At 44.9% G+C, this 21107-nt stretch overlaps 1 protein-coding gene across 1 annotated transcript in view; it reads right to left on the bottom strand.

Moving 5' to 3' along the window:
- The window catches only part of LOC145345624 (dynein axonemal heavy chain 8-like), a gene marked incomplete at its 3' end in the record, with an annotated part of 1250971 nt that overhangs the window by 656441 nt on the left and 573423 nt on the right, over positions 1 to 21107 (bottom strand). Inside the window, exon 24 of the mRNA XM_080193458.1 lies at positions 8414 to 8514. Coding sequence (XP_080049584.1) covers positions 8414 to 8514 — 101 coding nt within the window. The remainder of the gene's footprint in view (positions 1 to 8413; positions 8515 to 21107) is intronic.

The raw sequence follows: 21107 nt of genomic DNA, 5'->3' as shown, positions 1-21107 counted from the left end.
CTAGAAGACACAAAGCCTGGTTGTAATCTAGACAGTGACTTAAATTTTGTTAATGAGTAGGAATTGTATTTATTTGAACAGGATACCATGAGAATCTTGTTTTATTCGGGAATAGTTAATAGTTAGAAAAGATTTAATTATGATTTGATTTGATTTATTATTATCAGATGTGATAGTATACGTGAAAAGTATTGTTTGTTGCATGCTAAACAGACAAAGCATGCCATTCATTGAGAGGGAAAGGAGAGAGTGCAGAATGTAATGTTACAGTCACAGTTTGGATGCAGAGAAAGATCAACTTAATATGAGGTAAGTCCATTCAAAAGTCTGACGGCAGCAGGGAAGAAGCTGTTCTTGAGTTAGTTGGTATGTGACCTCAGACTTTTCACCTTTTTCCCAATGGAAGAAGGTGGAAGGAAGTATTTCTGGGTTGCATGGGATCCTTAATTATGCTAGTTACTTTTCTGAGGCAGCGGTAAGTGTAAAGAGAGTCAATGGATGGAAATCTGGCTTGCATGATAGACTGGGCTTTGTTCCCAACACTTCATAGTTTTTTGTGGTCTTGGGCAGAGCAGGAGCCATACCATGCTGCGATACAACCAGAAAGAATGCTTTCTATGGTGCTTCTGTAAAAGTTGATGAATTGGTGAGCATGGATGTTAGGGAACTTGGGGAAATAAATAGTGATGTCATGAGGAGTGTACAAATTACAGAGAAGGAGGTGGTGGAAATCTTAAAGCACACCAAGGTAGATAAATCCCCAGGGTGGTTCCCTCAGATTGGAAAACAGCAAATGTGACGCCACTGTTTAAAAATGGAAGTCAACAAAAGGCAGGTAAAAATAGGCCAGTTAGCTTAACTTTTGTAGTCGGGAAAATGCTTGAATCTATAATCAAGGAAGAAATAGTGAGACATCTGGATATAAATTGTCCCATTGGTAAGACACAGCATGGTTTCTCTGGAATTCTCTGCCTGCTGAAGTGGTGGAGGCTACCTCGCTAAATATTTTTAAGACGCGGGTTGATGGGTTTTTGATAAGAGAAGGGATTAAGGGTTATGGGGAGAGGGCGGGAATGTGGAACTGAGCCACGACAGATCAGCCATGATCTTACTGAATGGCGGGACAGGCTCGAAGGGCTAAATGGCCTACTCCTGCTCCTATTTCTTATGTTCTTATGTTTCATGAATGGAAGGTCATGTTTGACTAATTTGGTGGAATTCTTTGAGAACATTACATGTGAAGTGGACAATGGGGAACCTGTGGGTGTGGTGTATCTGGATTTCCAGAAGACATTTGACAAGGTGCCATACCAAAAACTACTCCATAAGATAAAGGTGCACAGTGTTACGGATAATGTATTAGCATGGATTGAGGATTAGTTAACTAACAGTAAGCAAAGAGCGGGGGGGTAAATGGGCCTTTTTCTGGTTGGTGATCAGTGGCTAGTTGTGTGTCTCAGGGATCAGTATCGGGACAGCAATTATTTATGATTTACACAGATGATTTGGAGCTGGGGACCAAGTGTAGTGTGTCAAAATCTGCAGATGACAGTAAGATGGGTGGAAGAGCAAAGGCTGCAGAGGACGCTGAAAATCTGCAAAGGGATATAGATAATCTAAGTGAGTGGGTGAGAGTTTGGCAGATGGAGTACAATGTTGGTAAATGTGGGGTCATCGATTTTGGTAGGAATAAAAGCAAAATGGACTGTTATTTACTCAGAGGGTAGTAAGGGCGTGGAATGCCCTGCCTGCAGCAGTTGTGGATTTGCCAACTTTAAGGGCGTTCAAATGATCATTGGATAGGCATATGGATAACATTGGAATAGTTCAGGTTAGAGGGTCATTAGATTCATTCCACTGGTCGGCGCAACATCGAGGGCCAAAGGATATGGGGGTAGGGCCTGGGTGGGATTGTAGTCGGTGCAGACTCAATGGGCCAAATGACCTCTTTCTGCACTGAAGGGAGTCTGTGATTCTATGAGAGACTGGGTAGACTAGGGCTATACTCATTGGAATTCAGAAGAATTAGGGGACATTTTATAGAAACATATAAGGTTATGAAGGGAATAGATAAGATAGAAGCAGGGATGTTGTTTCCACAGGCAGGTGAAACAAGAACTAGGAGGCATAGCTTCAAAATAAGGGGAAGCAGATTTAGGACTGAGTTGAGGAGCAACTTCTTCACACAGAATTCCCTGCCCAGTGAGAGGCTACCTCATTGAATGCTTTTAAGGCAACGATAGATAATTTTTTGAGCAGTAAAGGAATTAAGGGTTATGGTGAGCGTGCAGGTAAGTGGAGCTGAGTCCACAAAAAGATCAGTCATGATCTCATTGAATGGCGGAGCAGGCTTGAGGGGCCAGATGGCTTACTCCTGCTCCTAGTTCTTATGTTCTTCTGATCTGATGAAGGACATTGTGTCCTGTATCCCAGGGCATTGTGGGAAGCTCGGAAGGAAATTGCAGGACCCCTAGCCAAGATATTTGAATCATTGATAGTCACTGGTGAGGTGCCTGAAAATTGGAGAGTGGCAAATGTTGCGCCTTTTTTAAAAAAGAGCTGCAGGGAAAAGCCTGGGAACGACAGGCCAGTGAGACTGACATCTGTGGGTAAGTTGTTGGAAGGTATTTTGAGAGAAAGGATCTACAGGCATTTAAAGACGCAAGTTACTGACTAGGAACAGACAGCATGGCTTTGTGAGTGGAAAATCATGTCTCACAAATTTGATTGAGCTTTTTGAAGGGGTAACCAAGAAGTAGATGAGGGCAGTGCAGTTCTTGTTGCCTACATGGGCTTTAGCAAGGCCTCTGTCAAGGTACCGCATGGTAGCTTGTTGTATAAGGTTAAATCTCACGGGATCCAGGGTGAGGTATCTAAATGGATACTAAATTGGCTTCTTGACAGAAGCCAGAGGATGGTTGTAGAAGGTTGTTTTTCAAATTGGAGGCCTGTGACCAGCAGCGTGCCTCAGGGATCAGTGCTGGGTCCACTGTTACTTGTCATTTATATTAATGATTTGGATGAGAATATAGGAGGCATGGTTAGTAAGTTTGCAGATGACACGAAGATTGATGACATAGTGGACAGTGAAGAAAGTTATCTCCGAATGCAAAGGGATCTTGATCAATTGGGCCAATGGGCTGACAAACGGCAGATTGAGTTTAATTTAGACAAATGCAAGGTGATGCATTTTTGTAGATTGAAACAGGGCAGGACTTATTTAGTTAATGATAGGGCATTAGGGAAAGTTACAGAACAAAGAGATCTAGGGGTACACGTTCATAGCTCTTTGAAAGTGGAGTCACAGGTGGACATAGTGGTGAAGAAGGCATTCGGAATGTTTGGTTTCATCGGTCAGAACATTGAATACAGGAGTGGGATGTCTTGTTGAAGTTGTACAAGACATTAGTAAGGCCACGCTGTGTTTAGTTCTGGCCACCCCATTATAGAAAGGTTATTATTAAACTAGAAAGAGTGCAGAAAAGATTTACTCGGATGCTACTGGGACTTCATGGTTTGAGTTATAAGGAGAGACTGGATAGACTGGGACTCTTTTCCTCTGGAGCATAGGTGGCTGATGGGTGATCTTATAGAGGTCTATAAAATTATGAGGTGCGCAGATCAGTGAGATTGGATCTTTTCCCAAAGGTAGGGGAGTCTAAAACTAGAGGGCATAGGTTTACAGTGGGAGGGGAGAGATACAAAAGTGTCCAGAGGGACAATTTTTTCATACAGAGGGTGGTGAGTGTCTGGAACAAGCTGCCAGAGGTAGTAGTAGAGGCATGTACAATTTTGTCTTTTAAAAAAGCATTTAGATAGTAACATGGATAAGATGGGTAGAGAGGGATATGGACCAAATGTGGGCAATTTGGATTAGGTTACAGGTTTTTAAAACAGGACAGCATGGACAAGTTGTGCTGAGGGGCCTGCTCCCACGCTGTGAACGTCTATGAGTCATAGCGGACATGCCAAATATCCTAAGCCCCCTGAGAAAGTAGAAGCGTTGGTCAGCATGGAAATACCAAGACAGGTTGTTGGTGATCTGGATACCTAGAAGTTAAAGCTCTTGGCCGTTTCCACTTCATTCCCATTGATGTAGACAGGAGCACGTCTTTTACTGCGCTCCCTGAAGTCGATGACTATCTCTTTCATTTTGTTGACATTGAAGGAGAGATTATTGTCATTGCACCAATTCACCCGATTCTCTTTTCCATGTCTCATCATTGTTTGAGATCCAACCCACTATGGTCGTGTCATCAGTAAACTTGAAAATCAAGTTGGAGGGGAATTTGGCCACACAATCCTAGGTGTATAAGGCATATAGTAAAGGGCTGAGGACACGGGGTTGAGGATGATCATGGAGGGGGTGTTGTTGCCTATCCTTACTGATTATGCCCTGTGGGTTAGGAAGCTCAGGATCTAGTCACAGAGGGAGGAGCCGAGGCCCAGACCACAGAGTTTGGAGATGATGTTAGCAAATTAGCTCTGTTTAGAATTGATGAAGCCTTAGCACCATGGATTAGAAGTTGTCTAAGAGATAAGAAACAGGGGATGAAGTAGAAAGGGTCAAGAACTTCAAGTTTTTAGGTGTCCAGATCACTAACAACCTGACCTGGTCCCCCCATGCCAACACAATAGTTAAGAAAGCCCACCAAGCCTCTAATTTCTCAGGAAACTAAGGAAATTTGATATGTCAACCACGAGTCTCACCAACTTTTACAAATGCACCATGGAAAGCAATCTTTCTGATTGTATCACAGCTTGATGTGGCTCTGCTCTGACTAGGACCACAAGAAACTCCAAAAAATCATGAATATAGCCCAATCCATCATGCAAACCAGTCTCCCACCCATTGACTCTGTTATGTTTCCCACTACCTCGGCAAAGCAACTAGCATAATTAAGAATCGTATGCGCCTTCTTCCGCCGAGAAAAAGTCGGTCACGTAACAACCAACTCAAGAACAGCTTCGTCCCTGCTGCCATCAGACTTTTGAATGGGCCTACCTTGCATTAAGTTGATCTTTCTCAATAACTGTATGCTTTGTCTGTATAGCGTCCAAGAAACAATGCTTTTCACTGTATGCTAATATATGTGACAATAAAAAATCAAATCAGATATAGATGGGCATTTCTCAGACTGGACATGTGTTGAAAGTGGTGTTCCCCAGGGATTAGTGTTGGCACCCTTGCCATTTCTGATTGATATAAATTATTTAGCGATGTATGTTGCAGTTAAAATCTCTAAATTTGCAGGTGGAGAATGATGAATTGTGAGAATGACACTGAGTGAATTCAGAGGGACATTTATAAGTTAGCCAAATGGGCAGACACCTGGCAGATGAACTTCACTGCAGCAAAATGTGAGTTAATGCATTTTGGTAGAAGAAATATGGGGAGACAATACAGGTTCAGTGGTGCAACTTTCAGGGGACCACTGCAACATAGGGCCTTGGGGTTCAAGTGCATAATTCTCTGAGTTGGCCAGGCAAGTTGAGACAGTTAAGAAGGCTTATAAGACCTTGGGTTTATAAATAGAGGAATAGAGTATAATGGAAAGGAAGTGATGCCACACCTCTCCAAATCATTGGTCGGAACACATTTGGAGTATTTTTCAGTTCTGGGCACCTTACTTAGGGATGGATGTTAAAGTCCGAGAGAGAGGACAAAGGAGATTTACTAGAATTATACCAAAATGAGGATTTTTTTTTAAAGTTTATTATAGTAACACTGCAATGAAGTTACTGTGAAAATCCCCTAGTTGCCACATAAGAACATAAGAAATAGGAGCAGGAGTAGGCCAACTAGCCCTTCGAGCCTGCCCGGCCATTCAATAAGATCATGGCTGATCTGTCGTGGCTCAGTTCCACATTCCCGCCCTCTCCCCATAACCCTTAATCCCCTCGCTTATCAAAAACCCATCAACCCGCGTCTTAAAAATATTTAGCGAGGTAGCCTCCACCACTTCAACGGGCAGAGAATTCCAGAGATTCACCACCCTTTGAGTGAAGAAGTTCCTCCTCAACTCTGTTCTAAACCGCCCCCCCTTTATCTTGAGGCTGTGCCCCCTAGTCCTGCTATCCTTTCTGAGCTGGAAGAGTCTCTCCACCTCTATCCTATCCATCCCATTCATCATCTTATACGTCTCAATGAGATCTCCCCTCATTCTTCTAAACTCTAACGAGTACAAGCCTAATTTATTCAGCCTCTCCTCATAGCTCAACCCCCTCAACTCCGGCATCAGCCTAGTACAAAGAACAAAGAACAAAGAACAACCCAGCACGGGAAACAGGCCCTTCGGCCCAACGAGCCCGCGCCGCCGGATCACCCTACAGCTATTCTACCCTGCATGTCTACGAATGGAACCCTACTCAGTCAGATTCAGGGAAGAAATAGTGTCAATTTAGTAGAAACTGATTAGCCTAAGAGCACATCTTTGGGGTGTGGGAGGAAACCGGAGCGCCCGGAGGAAACCCACGCAACCACAGGGAGAATGCGCAAACTCCCACAGACACAGGCCCAAATCCATGTATCTGCACAGCTAGCAGTGCTAGTCACTGAGCTGTTGTGGCGCCCGTCTATCGGTCCAGGATCAAGCACACACACCGACATGAAGTACTAGGCCACTCCTGGACTTCCAAGAGCAGCCCACGCACGACCCGCCGTGTGCATGCCCCTCGCTTGACACGAGGTGGACCTCCACCTGTGGAATAAAGACAAAAAATATTAATCATACAGCCTGCCCTTCCGGTGTCTCCCGAGGTTTAACCCTAATTTAGTAGCCCCTACCATATCCCTCCATTCTCGTTTCACTCATGTGCCTATCTAACTGCATCTTAAACGAGCCTAGTAAACCTCCTCTGCACTCCCTCCAAGGCCAAAATATCCTTGCGTAAGTACAGCGCCCAAAACTGCACACAGTACTCCAGCTGCGGCCTCACCAATGCCCTATACAGCCGCAGCAAGACCTCCCTACTTTTATATTCAATCCCCCTCGCTATGAAGGCCAGCATCCCATTCACCTTCCTGACCACCTGCTGCACCTGCAAGCTGGGTTTTTGCGACTCATGCACAAGGACCCCGAGGTCCCTCTGCACCGTCGCCTGCTGCAGTTTTTCTCCATGTAAGTAATAATCCTTCCTACCATTATTCCTACCAAAGTGGACCACCTCACACTTGCCAACATTAAATTCCATTTGCCATTTCCTGGCCCATTCGCCCAGCCTATCTAGATCCTTCTGTAGACTCTCCCCACCCTCCGCACAATTTGCCACACTCTGGCATCTGTTCGGGCGTGGCCAATGCACCTAACCAGCACCTCTTTTGGACTGTGGGAGGAAACTAGAGAACCCAGTGATCCAAGCCAGGATTAGAACCCAGATCTCTGGTGCTGTGAGGCAGCTATGCTAACCACTGTGCCACCAATACAAAATTAGAGAAATTGGGCTTATTGTCCTTGGAACAGAGAAGATAAAGAGGTGGCTTTATAATGAACAGTTTTGACAGAGTAAAGAAGGATATCCTGTTTCCAATGGTTGATATGTCAGCGAGTAGGGGTCACAGTTTCAAGATAGTCAGCAAGAGAGCTAGGAGTGAGAAACTTTGGTACTCAGAGAATTGTTGGGATTTGCAATGCACTGCCTGGGAGAGTGGTGGTGGCCGATTCCATAGGAGGTTTCAAAAGATCTGGATACATATTTGAAAGAGATGATTTAGAGGACTATAGAGATAGTGAATAGGACTAGCTGGATAGCTCTTTTGGGAGCTGGTGAAGACATGGTGGGTTGAATGCCCTCCTTAAATGCTGTAAAATTCTATGACTCTATGATTCTAATCCCTAACACAGTTAAGCACAGCACCGGGTCTTCTACTGGATACTTGCCAAATGGCTAGGCCCTCTCAGTGCAAGTGTTTTACTCGCAGTGCTAGGACGATTCAGTGAATCCTAGATCCTCGTCCCTAAATCCTCTCTAGAGCAAAAGGACATGGGAATGTAGGGCTAAGCTTCACTCAAACATGAGCCAGGGAGTCAGCTTGCTAACAGCAGATAGACAGGAGTCAAACATAAGCAGTAGGAATATGGGGGTAGGGTCTGGGTGGGATTGTGGTCAGTGCAGACTCGATGGGCCAAATGGCATCCTTCTGCACTGTAGGGTTTCTATGATTTCTATATATATCTGTGGAGATTCACTGCAAGTCATCAGCACCCTTGTTCTCCACAGAGAAAGGTCACATTGGGTCTGTCAGGAGTCTATTTAGAAGGTGTCCATTGTAGCCATGAAATATTCTCATACATACCTTCAATTTCCCAGATTTTTCATGATAAGGGAAGGTTCATATTTGGAGAATAATTTTGTAAAATTATCCCTATATTTAAAAAGTAAAAGAAAATGATTGTTACAAAGCAACACTTACCTGAAGATTCTTCTTTTCAGTGCATCTAATGACAGAGATGTACATCTCACTAATGCGTCGACGAAATGATGGCTAAAATATGCATAAAGCTCTTTAACATCCTAGAATACAAAAAATTGATAAAACAAAGAACAAACATCATGAGTGATGGTAAATAAGTTCCTGATTATCTATGATTAATTATTAAATGCACATTTACAATATAGATATATGGAATGTAAAACTGCAGAATGGAGCCATTTAAACTATCATGAAAGTCCCATCTCTCTGAGTTCCATTCCTGAAAAGTAAGGGATTGAGATGATGATGACAAAGAAAAGGTAGTCAATGTTCAAAAGATGATGTGATTCCTGCTGAGGCTGCAGGGTGTCAGAACATTGTTTAGCTCAGTACTTATTCATCTGATTGAATCATGGCTAATCTGTTCCAGGATGGGCAGAAAGTAACAATCCCACTTTTAGCTGATGGGGATCAAAGGTCCAGGTATCATATTGAAAGGGCATCCAGCCAATCACTGCAGGTTAGTAGCTCTGTGCAAACAAACAACAAGGTAAGACAAAAAGCTGTGGCTCTGCAATACAGTGAGCTTCCTTGCAGATTCTACCGCAGGATGGGAATAGGAATGTATGATGTGGAGATGCCGGCGTTGGACTGGGGTAAACACAGTAAGAAGTCTGATAACACCAGGTTTAAGTCCAACCGATTTATTTGATAACATAAGAACATAAGAAATAGGAGCAGGAGTAGGCTATCTGGCCCATTGAGCCTGCCCCGCCATTCAATAAGATCATGGCTGATCTGAAGTGGATCAGTTCCACTTTCCCGCTCTCTCCCCATAACCCTTAATTCCCTTGTCTGTCAAAAACCTATCTACCTGTGACTTAAATATATTTAGCGACATAGCCTCCACCACTTCAATGGGCAGAGAATTCTAGAGATTCACCACCCTTTGAGTGAAGAAGTTCTTCCTCAACTCCGATCTAAACTGCCCCCCTCCTTATCTTGAGGCTGTGCCCTCTAGTCATGCTATCCTTTCTAAGCGGGTAAACTGATAGTAAACTCACAAGCTTTCGAGGTTCCCTTTTTTGTCAGGTGAATGAAGAGTTCTGGCCTCAGACAGAGCATATAAAGCACAGACAGTTTACAGATTACTGATTAGAATGAACATCTCGCACATCTCGCCAGGGCCATCCCCACAACCCCACTTCTTGCTTTCAGACAACCATGCAACCTCAAACAGACCATTGTTTGCAGCAAACTACCCAGTCTTCAGGAGAACAGTGACCACAATACCACATAACCCTGCCACAGCAACGTCTGCAAGACATGCCGATCATCGACAAGGATGACATCATCACACGTGAGAATACCATCCACCAGGTACACGGTAAATACTCTTGCAACTCGGCCAACGTTGTCCACCTAATACGTTGTAAGAAAGAATGTCCCGAAGCATGGTACGTTGGGAGGACCATGCAGACGTTACGACAATGGATGAATGAACATCGCTCGACAATCACCAGGCAAGGCTGTTCCCTTCCTGTTGGCGAACACTTCAGCTGTCACGGGCATTTGGCCTCTGACCTTCGGGTAAGCATTCTCCAAGGCGGCTTTCACGACACACGACAACGCAGAGTCGCTGAACAGAGACTGATAGCCAAGTTCCGCACACATGAGGATGGTCTCAATAGGGATCTTGGGCTCATGTCGCACTATCTGTAACCCCCATGACTTGCCTGGGTTTGTAAAACCTCACTTACTCTACCGTCTGGAGACAATACACTTCTCTTTAACCTGTGCTCAGTGCTCCTTCCACTCACATTGTCAGCCACTTTAAGACTTGAATAGCAGGTTAGGTGTAAAGATTTGCATTCTAATCAGTAATCTCTAAACTGTCTGTGCTTTATATGCTCTGTCTGAGGCCAGAACTCTTCATTCACCTGACGAAGAGGGGAACCTCGAAAGCTTGTGAGTTTACTATCAAATAAATGGGTTGGACTTAAACCTGGTGTTGTCAGACTTCTTACTGTGTTAACAGGAATGTAACCATGGGAGCTTAGATAGAAGCTGCAGTGGTAATGAGCACTCAGGGAGTCAAGCACAAAGTCAGCCAGCAGAGTTAGAAGAGAAGGAATAGTCTGCTGCATTCTACCAGGGTAAACGTACCACCTACACATTATGAACTGACACTTTCATAAGGGCGTCTGTCTAAGCGTACAAATGATGTCACACAGCAGCAACAGATGGGATAACTGTAGTGATTTGATTTGATTTGTTTTATTACTGTCACATGTATTGAGATACTGTGAAAAGTATTGTCTCCTGCGTGCTATACAGGCAAAACATATCATTCATAAAGTGCACAAAGGAGAAGGAAAGGATAGGGTGCACAATATAGTGTAGTTACAGGAAAGGTGAAGAGAAAGGTCAGTGTAATATATGTTAGGACCATTCAAAAGTTTAATGACAGCAAGGAAAAGTTGTTCTTGAGCCTGTTGGCATGTATTTTCAGACTTTTGTGTCTTTTTCCCAGTGGAAGAGAGTATATCTGGGATGCATGAGATCCTTGATTATGCTGGCTGCTTTCCTGTAAGTGTAGACAGAGTCAATGGATGGAAGGCTGGTTTGCATGATGGACTGGGCTATGTTCACAGCCCTTTGTAATTTCTTGCACTCTTGGTTAGAACAGGAGCCAGACCAAGCTGTGATGCATCTGGAAAGCAAGCTGTAAATATCAGCAAGAGTCGTAGTGGATATGCCAAATTTCCTCAGCCTCCTCAGAAAGTAGAGACACTTGTGAGCTTTCTTAACTATAGGGTCAGCATGGAGGGACTGGGACAGGTTGTTGGTGATCTGGACATTGAAAAACTTAAAGCTCTTGACCATTTTATGATTCTATAATTCTATGATTCATTTCCACTTCATCCCCACTGAGGTACAGAGGAACATGTCCGCTACTATGCTTCCTGAAGTTGATGACTAACTCCTTCATTGAACTGAGATTCAGAGAGGGATTATTATCATTGCACCATCTCACCAGATTCTCTATTTCTTTCTTGTACTCCATCTCATTATTATTTGAGATCCAACCCAATTCATAGAACATAGAACATTACAGCGCAGTACAGGCCCTTCAGTCCTCAATGTTGTGCCAATCTGTGAAACCAATCTAAACCCCATCTAACCTACACTGTAGAACATAGAAACAATATGATAATTTGGTGATGTCATCAGCAAACTTGAAAACGGAAAATGGAGTTGGATTGGCCACATAGTCATAAGTGTATAAGAAACGGCACAGTAGCAGTGGTTATCACTGCTGCCTCAAAGCACCAGGGATCCAGGTTCGATTTCCAGCTTGGGTCACTGTCTGTGTGGAGTTTGCACATTCTCCCTATGCCTGTGTGCGTTTCCTCCGGGTACTCCAGTTTCCAGTTTGGTGAATTGGCGGTGCTAAACTGCCCCTTAGCGTTAGGGGTAGCCTCAATAGGCCAAATGACCTCCTCTGCAATGCAGGGATTCTATGAGTATATAAAGGGCTGAGGGCACAGCCTTGTGTTACAGATAATTGTGAAGAAGATGTTGTTGCCTATCCTTAATGATTGCGGTCTGTGATTTGGAAGTCTAGGATCCAGTTGCAGAGAGAGAAGCCGAGCCCTAGGCCAAGGGGTTTGGAGGTGAGTTTTGTGGGAATAATGCTGTTGAAGGCTGAGTTGTAGTCAATAAATAGGAGTCTGACATAAGTGACTTTGGAGGGGTGCTATGTTGCTGGGGTCCTGTATGGGGTCGATGGACAGTACAGAGTGTATGTTGCTAGGCTAGGAGCAAGCAGCGTTCCTTAATCTCTCCATGTATTTCTCCCCTTCTCCAAATCCGCCCCTTCAGATTGATGAGATGGGTTTTGCGATGCAACCAATTGATTTTTGCTGTTCTTTGGGTTGCTGCTGGAGCTGAGGAGGAGGAGCAGGAATATGTATTGGGGCAGAGGAGGCCCAGGTCTTATCACTCGCAGGAGTAGAGGAAGATAACCCCCGGAGGCAGGAAGTGGCTGCCATTTGCCCTGAGGAGGGGGCACAGGAGAAGGAGAGAGCAAGACCCTGGCAGTTTCAGACAGAAACGAATGTCAGACACTCTGTGCTGTCAATGGCTCCGGCTCTAAAAGGAGACAGTGCAACACCTGTGCTACTTGTTGCAGGATCTGGCACCTCAGGGCAGGAGGGGCACCCACTCTCAGTGGCTGTCAAATTGATGGCAGCTCTGAACTTTTAAGCCACTGGTTCCTTCCAGACCCCCAGCGGAGATGTATGTGGCATTTCACAGTCAGCTGCCCACATCTGTGTCGAGGAGGTCATTGATGCCCTGTGTGTTCTGGCCAGTATATCAAATTTCACCTGGACCAGGCCCAGCAGGAAGCTTGGGCTGCAGGGTTTGTAGACATTGTGGGGATGCAAAATGTGCAGGGGGCTGTAGACTATACCCACATTGCCCTCAAGGCCCTGCTTCAGAATCCATGAAGATTCGTCAGTAGAAACGGGTTCCACTCCTTAAATGTGCAATTGGTTTGTGACCATAAAATGAATATCATGCATGTCTGCACCAGATATCCATGCAGCGTGCATGACAGTTTTATTCTTAGGGGAGCTCAGACATACTGGAGGCGTTTGAGAAGGAGTCCAGGTTGCAGGGATGGCTGGTGGGTGACATAGAGTACTCACTGACTATGCTGATGACGCCTGTGCGGAGGCCTGTGACTAAGGTGGAGACCCGTATAATGACGCTCATATTGCCACCCACTCTATAGTGGGGAGATGCATAGGACTCCTGAAAATGCAGTTCAGGTGTCTGGACCGCTCTGGCAGGGCCCTATAATAGAGCCTCTGATTTCTTCCTGCGTTCTGCTTGTGCGCTGTGCACTAAACAACCTGGTGCAATAGAGAGGGGACCTTTTGGAGGAGGTGGAGGAGGACAGGAAGGTTGACCGGCCTCTCAGCGGCATTGTTGGAGAGGAGGCCACTCAGCAGGGGTAATGCAGAGTTGCCAGTGTTGGATTGGGGTCGGCACAGTAAGTAATCTCACAACACCAGGTTTATTTGGTAACACAAGTTTTTGGAGCACCACTTCTTCATCAGGTGAGTGCAAGATTTGTTTCACAAACAGGGCATACATAGCCACAAACTCAATTACAAGATAATGATTGGAATCATGGATCATAAGACCATAAAAAATAGGAGCAGGAGTGCGAGCCTTCGCTGCCATTCAATGGGATCATGGCTGATCAAATATTCCTCGCATCCACTTTCCTGCTGCTCTCCCCATAACTCTAGATTTCCTTACTGATCAAAAAATTATCTATCTCTGCACAAGGATTCTGTCCCCACAGATCTCTGTGGAATTACAAAAATGCCTAACCCTCTAAGAGAAGAAATTTTTCCTCATCTGAGTCTTAAATTGGCACCGCTTTATTCTGAGACTATGCCCTCTGGTCCAAGACTCTCCTGTTATGGAAAACATCCACTCAGCATTTATACTGTCAAACCCCTTAGGAATCCTATATGATCAAAGAACAAAGAGCAAAAAACAAAGAAAATTACGGCCCAGGAACAGGCCCTTCAGCCCTCCATGCCGCCTGACTTAACTAAAACCCTCTACCTTTCCAGGGAACATATCCCTCTATTCCCATCCTATTCATGTATTTGTCCAGATGCCTCTTAAAAGTCACGACCGTATCTGTTTCTACTACCTCCCCTGGCAATGAGTTCCAGACACCTACCACCCTCTGTGTAAAAAGTCTGCCTTGTACATCTCCTTTAAACCTTGCCCCTCGTACCTTAAACCTATGCCCCCTAGTAACTGACTGTTCCACCCTGGGAAAAAGCTTCTGACTATCCACCCTGTCCATGCCTCTCATAATCTTGTAGACTTCTATCAGATCAACCCTCAACCTCCATCGTTCCAGTGAGAACAAACCAAGTTTCTCCAACCTCTCCTCATAGCTGGTATGCCCTCCATACCAGGCAACATCGTGGTAAATCTTTTCTGCAACTTCTCTAAAGCCTCCACATCCTTCTGGTAGTGTGGCGACCAGAATTGAACACAATATTCCAAGTGCGGCCTAACTAAGGTTCTATAAAGATGCAACATGACTTGCCAATTTTTAAACTCAATGCCCCAACCGATGACGGCAAGCATGCCATATGCCTTCTTGACTTCCTTATCCACTTGCATTGACACTTTCAGTAACCTGTGTACCTGTACACCCAGATCCCTTTGCCTATCAATACTATTAAGGGTTCTGTTATTTACTGTATTTCCTATCTGTATTAGACCTTCCACAATGCATTACTTCACATTTGTCTGGATTAAACACCATCTGCCATCTCTCTGCCCATGTCTCCAATTGATCTGTACCCTGCCGTATCCTCTGATGGTCCTCATCGCTATCCACAAATCCACCAGCCTTTGTGTCATCCGCAAACTTACTGATCAAACCAATTACATTTTCCTCCAAATCACTTATAGAGGTTACAAACAGCAAAAGTCCCAGCACTGATCCCTGAGAAACACCATTTCTCAAGCCCTCCATTCAGAAATGCACACTTCCACTGCTATCCTCTGTCTTCTTTGACTGAGCCAGATTTGTATCCACCTTGCCAGCTCACCTCTGATCCCATGAGACTGCAACTTCTGCACAGTCTGCCATGAGGGACTTTGTCAAAGGCCTTACTGAAGTCCATGTAGACAACATCCACTGCCCTATCCTCATCAATCATCTTCATCACTTCCTCAAAAAACTCGTTCAAGTTCGTGAGACACGACCTCCCCTTCACAAAACCATGTTGCCTCTCACTAATACGTCCACTTATTTCCAGTTGGGAATAAATCCCATCTTGAAGAATCCTCTGCAATAATTACCCTGCCACTGATGTGAGGCTCACTGGCCTGTAACTACCTGGATTATTCTTTCTACCCTTCTCAATCTGTGAAGTTGTATGAATAAAGTAGTGGCATGATGGGAAAATTGGTCAAGTATCTGGTAAAAAAAGGAATACTGACTCTGCATAACCTAAGACAGGAATAAGACTGGAGAAGGTCAAGAACTGATAAGGCTGACTCCACATAACTTAGGGCTGGAGGAATGAGGCGAGATAAGGTCAGAGTCACAGAACCTTCTATTACATCAGAAAACAAGATATGGTCAGAGATCACGGAACCTTTCTGTTCCTTCAAAGGACAAGATAATGATATTATTGATGAGACAGAAGGGTCTCAGAGGTCACCGGATCATAATACAATTAATGATGTGTTACTACTTGTATTACTAATTGAATTCCTGAAGTCATGTAAGCTAATAAGAAAAAGGTATAACTATTGAATTGATTCTTGTTGGTGCGGTCTTGGGATAGAATCAGCAGTTTGTGCAGACTGCTCTCTGGTTCCAAAATTCTGCCATATACTGCATGCAGTTTTGTGATAAAAAAGCTAGCTGTTTTATCAAAGCAAACTTTGTTAAGTTTTACTATCACAGCTCGGAAAACAAGAAATTCTCCACAACAACAAATCAAAGGAACAACATTGGCTATTCTTCAATCTTCTGGGACCTCCCCTGCAGCCAGTGAGGATAAAAAGATTTCTCTCATGGCTCCAGCAATTTCCTCCCTTGCCTCTCTCAGTATTCTGAAGTATATCCCATCAGGTCTGGGGACTTGTCTCCCTACTGTTTCTTAAAAACCCCAATACCTCCTCCTTTTTGATCTCAACATGGCTCAAACTATCTACATATCCTTTCCCAGACTCATCCTCCACCAGCGCTGGATTCCGGGGAAGTGCCGGAAAATTGGAAAACGGCTAATGTTACGCCGTTGTTTAAGAAGGGTGACAGGCAAAAGGCAGGGAATTATAGGCCGGTTAGTTTAACGTCTGAACATAAGAAATAGGAGCAGGAGTAGGCCATCTAGCCCTTCGAGCCTGCCCGCCATTCAATAAGATCATGGCTGATCTGTCGCTGCTCAGTTCCACTTTCCTGCCCTCTCCCCATAACCCTTAATCCCCTCTCTTATCAAAAACCCATCAACCCGCGTCTTAAAAATATTTAGCGAGGCAGCCTCCACCACTTCAACGGGCAGAGAATTCCAGAGATTCACCACCCTTTGAGTGAAGAAGTTCCTCCTCAACTCCGTTCTAAACCGCCCCCCTTTTATCTTGAGGCTGTGCCCCCTAGTCCTACTGTCTCTTTTGAGCGGGAAGAGTCTCTCCACCTCTATCCTATCCATCCCATTCATCATCTTATACATCTCAATGAGATCTCCCCTCATTCTTCTAAACTCTAACGAGTACAAGCCCAGTTTATTCAGCCTCTCCTCATAGCTCAACCCCCTCAACTCCAGTATCAGCCTAGTAAACCTCCTCTGCACTCCCTCCAAGGCCAAAATATCTTTGCGCAGGTGTGGCACCCAAAACTGCACACAGTACTCCAGCTGCAGCCTCACCAATGCCCTATACAGCTGCAGCAAGACCTCCCTACTTTTATATTCAATCCCCCTCGTTATGAAGGCCAGCATCCCATTCGCCTTCCTGACCACCTGCTGCACCTGCAAGCTGGGTTTTTGCGACTCATGCACAAGGACCCCGAGGTCCCTCTGCACCGTCACATGCTGCAGTTTTTCGCCCCGTAAGTAATAGTCCTTCCTACCATTCTTCCTACCAAAGTGGACCACCTCACACTTGCCAACATTAAATTCCATTTGCCATTTCCTGGCCCATTCGCCCAGCCTATCTAGATCCTTCTGCAGACTCTCCACACCCTCCGCACAATTTGCTGTTCCCCCAATCTTGGTGTCATCAGCAAATTTCGACACCCTACACTCGGTTCCCTCCTCCAGATCATCTATATAAATGGTAAAAAGCTGAGGCCCCAGCACCGACCCCTGGGGCACTCCACTAGTCACCATCCGCCAATCCGAATAGCACCCGTTGACCCCCACTCTCTGCCTCCTATTTGACAACCAATCCTCTATCCACGCTAACACCCTACCCCCAACTCCATGTCCCTTGACCTTCTGCAATAACCTCTTGTGAGGTACTTTGTCAAACGCCTTCTGAAAATCTGGAAAGACCACATCCACCGGCTCTCCTCCATCCACCGCCCTAGACACATCCTCATAGAACTCCAGTAAATTTGTCAGACACGACTTCCCGTTAATGAAACCGTGCTGCGTCTGCTCTATCAAGCAATTCCCTTCAAGATGCCTCGCAATTTCCTCCTTAATGTCAGATTCTAACATTTTACCTACCACAGACGTTAAACTAACCGGCCTATAATTCCCCGCCTTTTGCCTGTAGGTAAAATGTTAGAATCCGTGATCAAGGAAAAAATAGCGAGGCATCTTGAGGAGAATTGTTTGATAGAGCAGACGCAGCATGGTTTCGTGAAGGGGAAGTCGTGTCTGACGAATTTATTGGAGTTCTATGAGGATGTGTCTAGGGCGGTGGACAGAGGAGAGCCGGTGGATGTGGTGTTTCTTGATTTTCAGAAGGCGTTTGATAAGGTGCCGCATAAGGTAACCTTACAGAAGGTTAGAGGGCATGGAGTTGGGGGTAGGGTGTTAGCGTGGATAGGGGATTGGCTGTCAAATAGAAGGCAGAGAGTGGGGGTCAATGGGTACTATTTGGACTGGCGGTTGGTGACTAGTGGAGTGCCCCAGGGGTCCGTACTGGGGCCTCAGCTATTTACCATTTATATAGATGATTTGGAGGAGGGAACCGAGTGTATGGTGTCAAAATTTGCTGATGACACGAAGATTGGTGGAACGGCAAATTGTGCGGAGGGCGTGGAAAGTCTGCAGAAGGATCTAGATAGGCTGGGCGAATGGGCCAGGAACTGGCAAATGGAATTTAATGTTGGCAAGTGTGAAGTTGTCCATTTTGGTAGGAATAATGGTAGGAAGGACTATTACTTACATGGCGAAAAAATGCAGCAGGCGACGGTGCAGAAGGACCTCGGGGTCCTTGTGCATGAGTCGCAAAAACCCAGCCTGCAGGTGCAGCAGGTGGTCAGGAAGGCTAATGGGATGCTGGCCTTCATAGCAAGGGGGATTGAATATAAAAGTAGGGAGGTCTTGCTGCAACTGTACAAGGCACTGGTGAGGCCGCAGCTGGAGTACTGTGTGCAGTTTTGGTCGTCGCACTTACGCAAGGATATTTTGGCCTTGGAGGGAGTGCAGAGGAGGTTCACTAGGCTGATACTGGAGTTGAGGGGGTTGAACTATGAGGAGAGGCTGAATAAACTAGGCTTGTACTTGTTAGAGTTTAGAAGAATGAGGGGAGATCTCATTGAGACATATAAGATGATGAATGGGATGGATAGGATAGAGGTGGAAAGGCTCTTCCCGCTCAGAAAGGACAGTAGGACTAGAGGGCACAGCCTCAAGATAAAGGGGGGGCGGTTTAGAACGGAGTTGAGGAGGAACTTCTTCACTCAAAGGGTGGTGAACCTCTGGAATTCTCTGCCCGTTGAAGTGGTGGAGGCTGCCTCGCTAAATATATTTAAGACGCGGGTTGATAGGTTTTTGATAGGCAAGGGGATCAAGGGTTATGGGGAGAGGGCGGGAATGTGGAACTGAGCCACGACAGATCAGCCATGATCTTGTTGAATGGCGGGGCAGGCTCGAAGGGCTAGATGGCCTACTCCTGCTCCTATTTCTTATGTTCTTAAGTACTTCTCTTTGGTGAATACTGACAGAAAGTACTCATTTAATACCTCAACCATTTCCTCTGGCTCCATGCATAGATCCCCTCCCTGTCCTTGAGTGGGCCAACCCCTCTCCCTGGCTACCCTCTTGGTCTTTACAAATGAATAAAAAGCCTTGGGATTTTCCTTAATCCTGTTGGCCATTGCTTTTTCATTATCCCTTTTAGCCCTCCTTACTCCATGCTTAAGCTTCTTTCTACTTTCCTTATATTCCACATTTGCTCCAAGTGTTCCCAGCCTCCAAGCTTTGATGACTGCTTTCTTTTCCACTTTGACTAGAGTCACAATATCTCTCATTATCCAAGATTTCCAAAACTTGCCACACTTGTCCTTCATCCTTACAGGAATATGCCAGTCCTGAAACCCTATCAACTTACACTTGAAAGCCTCCCACATGCCAGATGTTGATTTCCCTCAAACATCTGCCCCCAATCAACATTTTGTTCCTGCCTAATATTGTTAGCCTTCCCCCTGTTTAGCACCTCAACTTGAGGACTACACTTATCTTTATGCATCAGTACTTTAAAGCTGACTGAACTGTGGTCATTATTCCCGAACTGCTCTCCTGCTAAAACATCAATCACCTGGCTGGGTTCATTTCCCAATACCAAGTCCAGTATGGCCCCTTCTCTCGTTGAACTATCTACATACTGTTTCAAGAAGCCCTCCTGGATGGTCCTTACAAACTCTGCTCCATCCACGTCCCTAGTACTAAATGAGTCCCAGTCAATATAGGGAAGTTAAAATCTCCCACTACAACAACCCTGTTACTTTTTCACCTTGCCAAAATCTGCCTACATTTCTGTTCCTCTATCTCCTGCTGGTTGTTGGGTAAACTACCAAAATTGTGACTACACGGTTCCTATTCCTAAGCTGTACCCATATTGCCTTGCTGTATGAGCCCTCCGAGGTATCCTCCCAGAGTACAGCTGTGATATTCTCTTTAACCAGTAGTGCAACTCCACCCCCTTTTTCATCCCCCCTAACCCACCTGAAACATCTGTATCCTGGAATGCTCAGCTGCCGATCCTGTCTCTGAAACAACATCATAGTTCCTAGTAATAATATGCTTCAATGCATTCACTTCTCATTCTTCTAAGTTCCAATCAGTAGAGTCTCAACCTGTTTAACCTTTCAAACAAAGAACAAAGCTTGGGAACAGACCTTTCGGCCTACCGAGCCTGCACCTCCTTTCTAAACTAAATATCCTTTGCCTCTCATAGTCCATATCTGTCTGTTTCCTGCTTCTTAATTTATATGTATGATATCTCTTAAAGATTGCTAGTATCTGCTTTTACCATCTCCTCTGGTAGTGCATTTCAGGTACTTACCATCTTCTGTGTAAACACCTTGCTTCTCACATATTCTTTAAACTTGCCTCTTTCACCATAAACCTATGCCTCCTAGAAATTGTCATTTCTATTCTGAGAAAAAAGATTCCAAACATCCATTCTATCCAGGCCTCTCATAATTTTGCAACTTCTATGAGGTTTCTCCTTAGCCTCCGATATTCAAATAAAAGAAAGTTTGTCCAATCTCTCTTCATAGCTCATATCTTCCAAAGCAGGAAACATTCTGGTAACCCTTTTCTGTATCCTCACCACATCCTTTTGGTGGTGCGTACAAAATATTCCAAATGTGGCCGAACTAAAGTTCTACACATCTGCAGCATGACTTATCAATTTCTATACTCTATGCCCTGACTGATGAAGGTAAGCATGCCATACGTGCTCTTGAGCTCCTTGTCCAGTTGTTTTGCTACTTTCAGGGAACTGTGGATTTATATGCCCAGAGTCCTCTGTTAATGCTTCTAAGCGTTTGACCATTTATTGTGTATTTTCCTTCTGCCTAAGATCTTCCAAAGTGCATCCTTGAACTTGTGCAGATTAAATTCCATTTGCAAATTCTCTGGCAAGTTTCCAGCCTATCTATATCCTGCTGCATCCT

Source organism: Carcharhinus amblyrhynchos, chromosome 7, assembly GCF_965287045.1.
Source record: "Carcharhinus amblyrhynchos chromosome 7, sCarAmb.v2.hapA, whole genome shotgun sequence".
In the NCBI taxonomy this organism is placed as follows: Eukaryota; Metazoa; Chordata; class Chondrichthyes; order Carcharhiniformes; family Carcharhinidae; genus Carcharhinus; species Carcharhinus amblyrhynchos.
The sequence above is the reverse complement of the archived record's forward strand: the minus strand, read 5'-3'. Positions and strand labels throughout refer to the sequence as shown.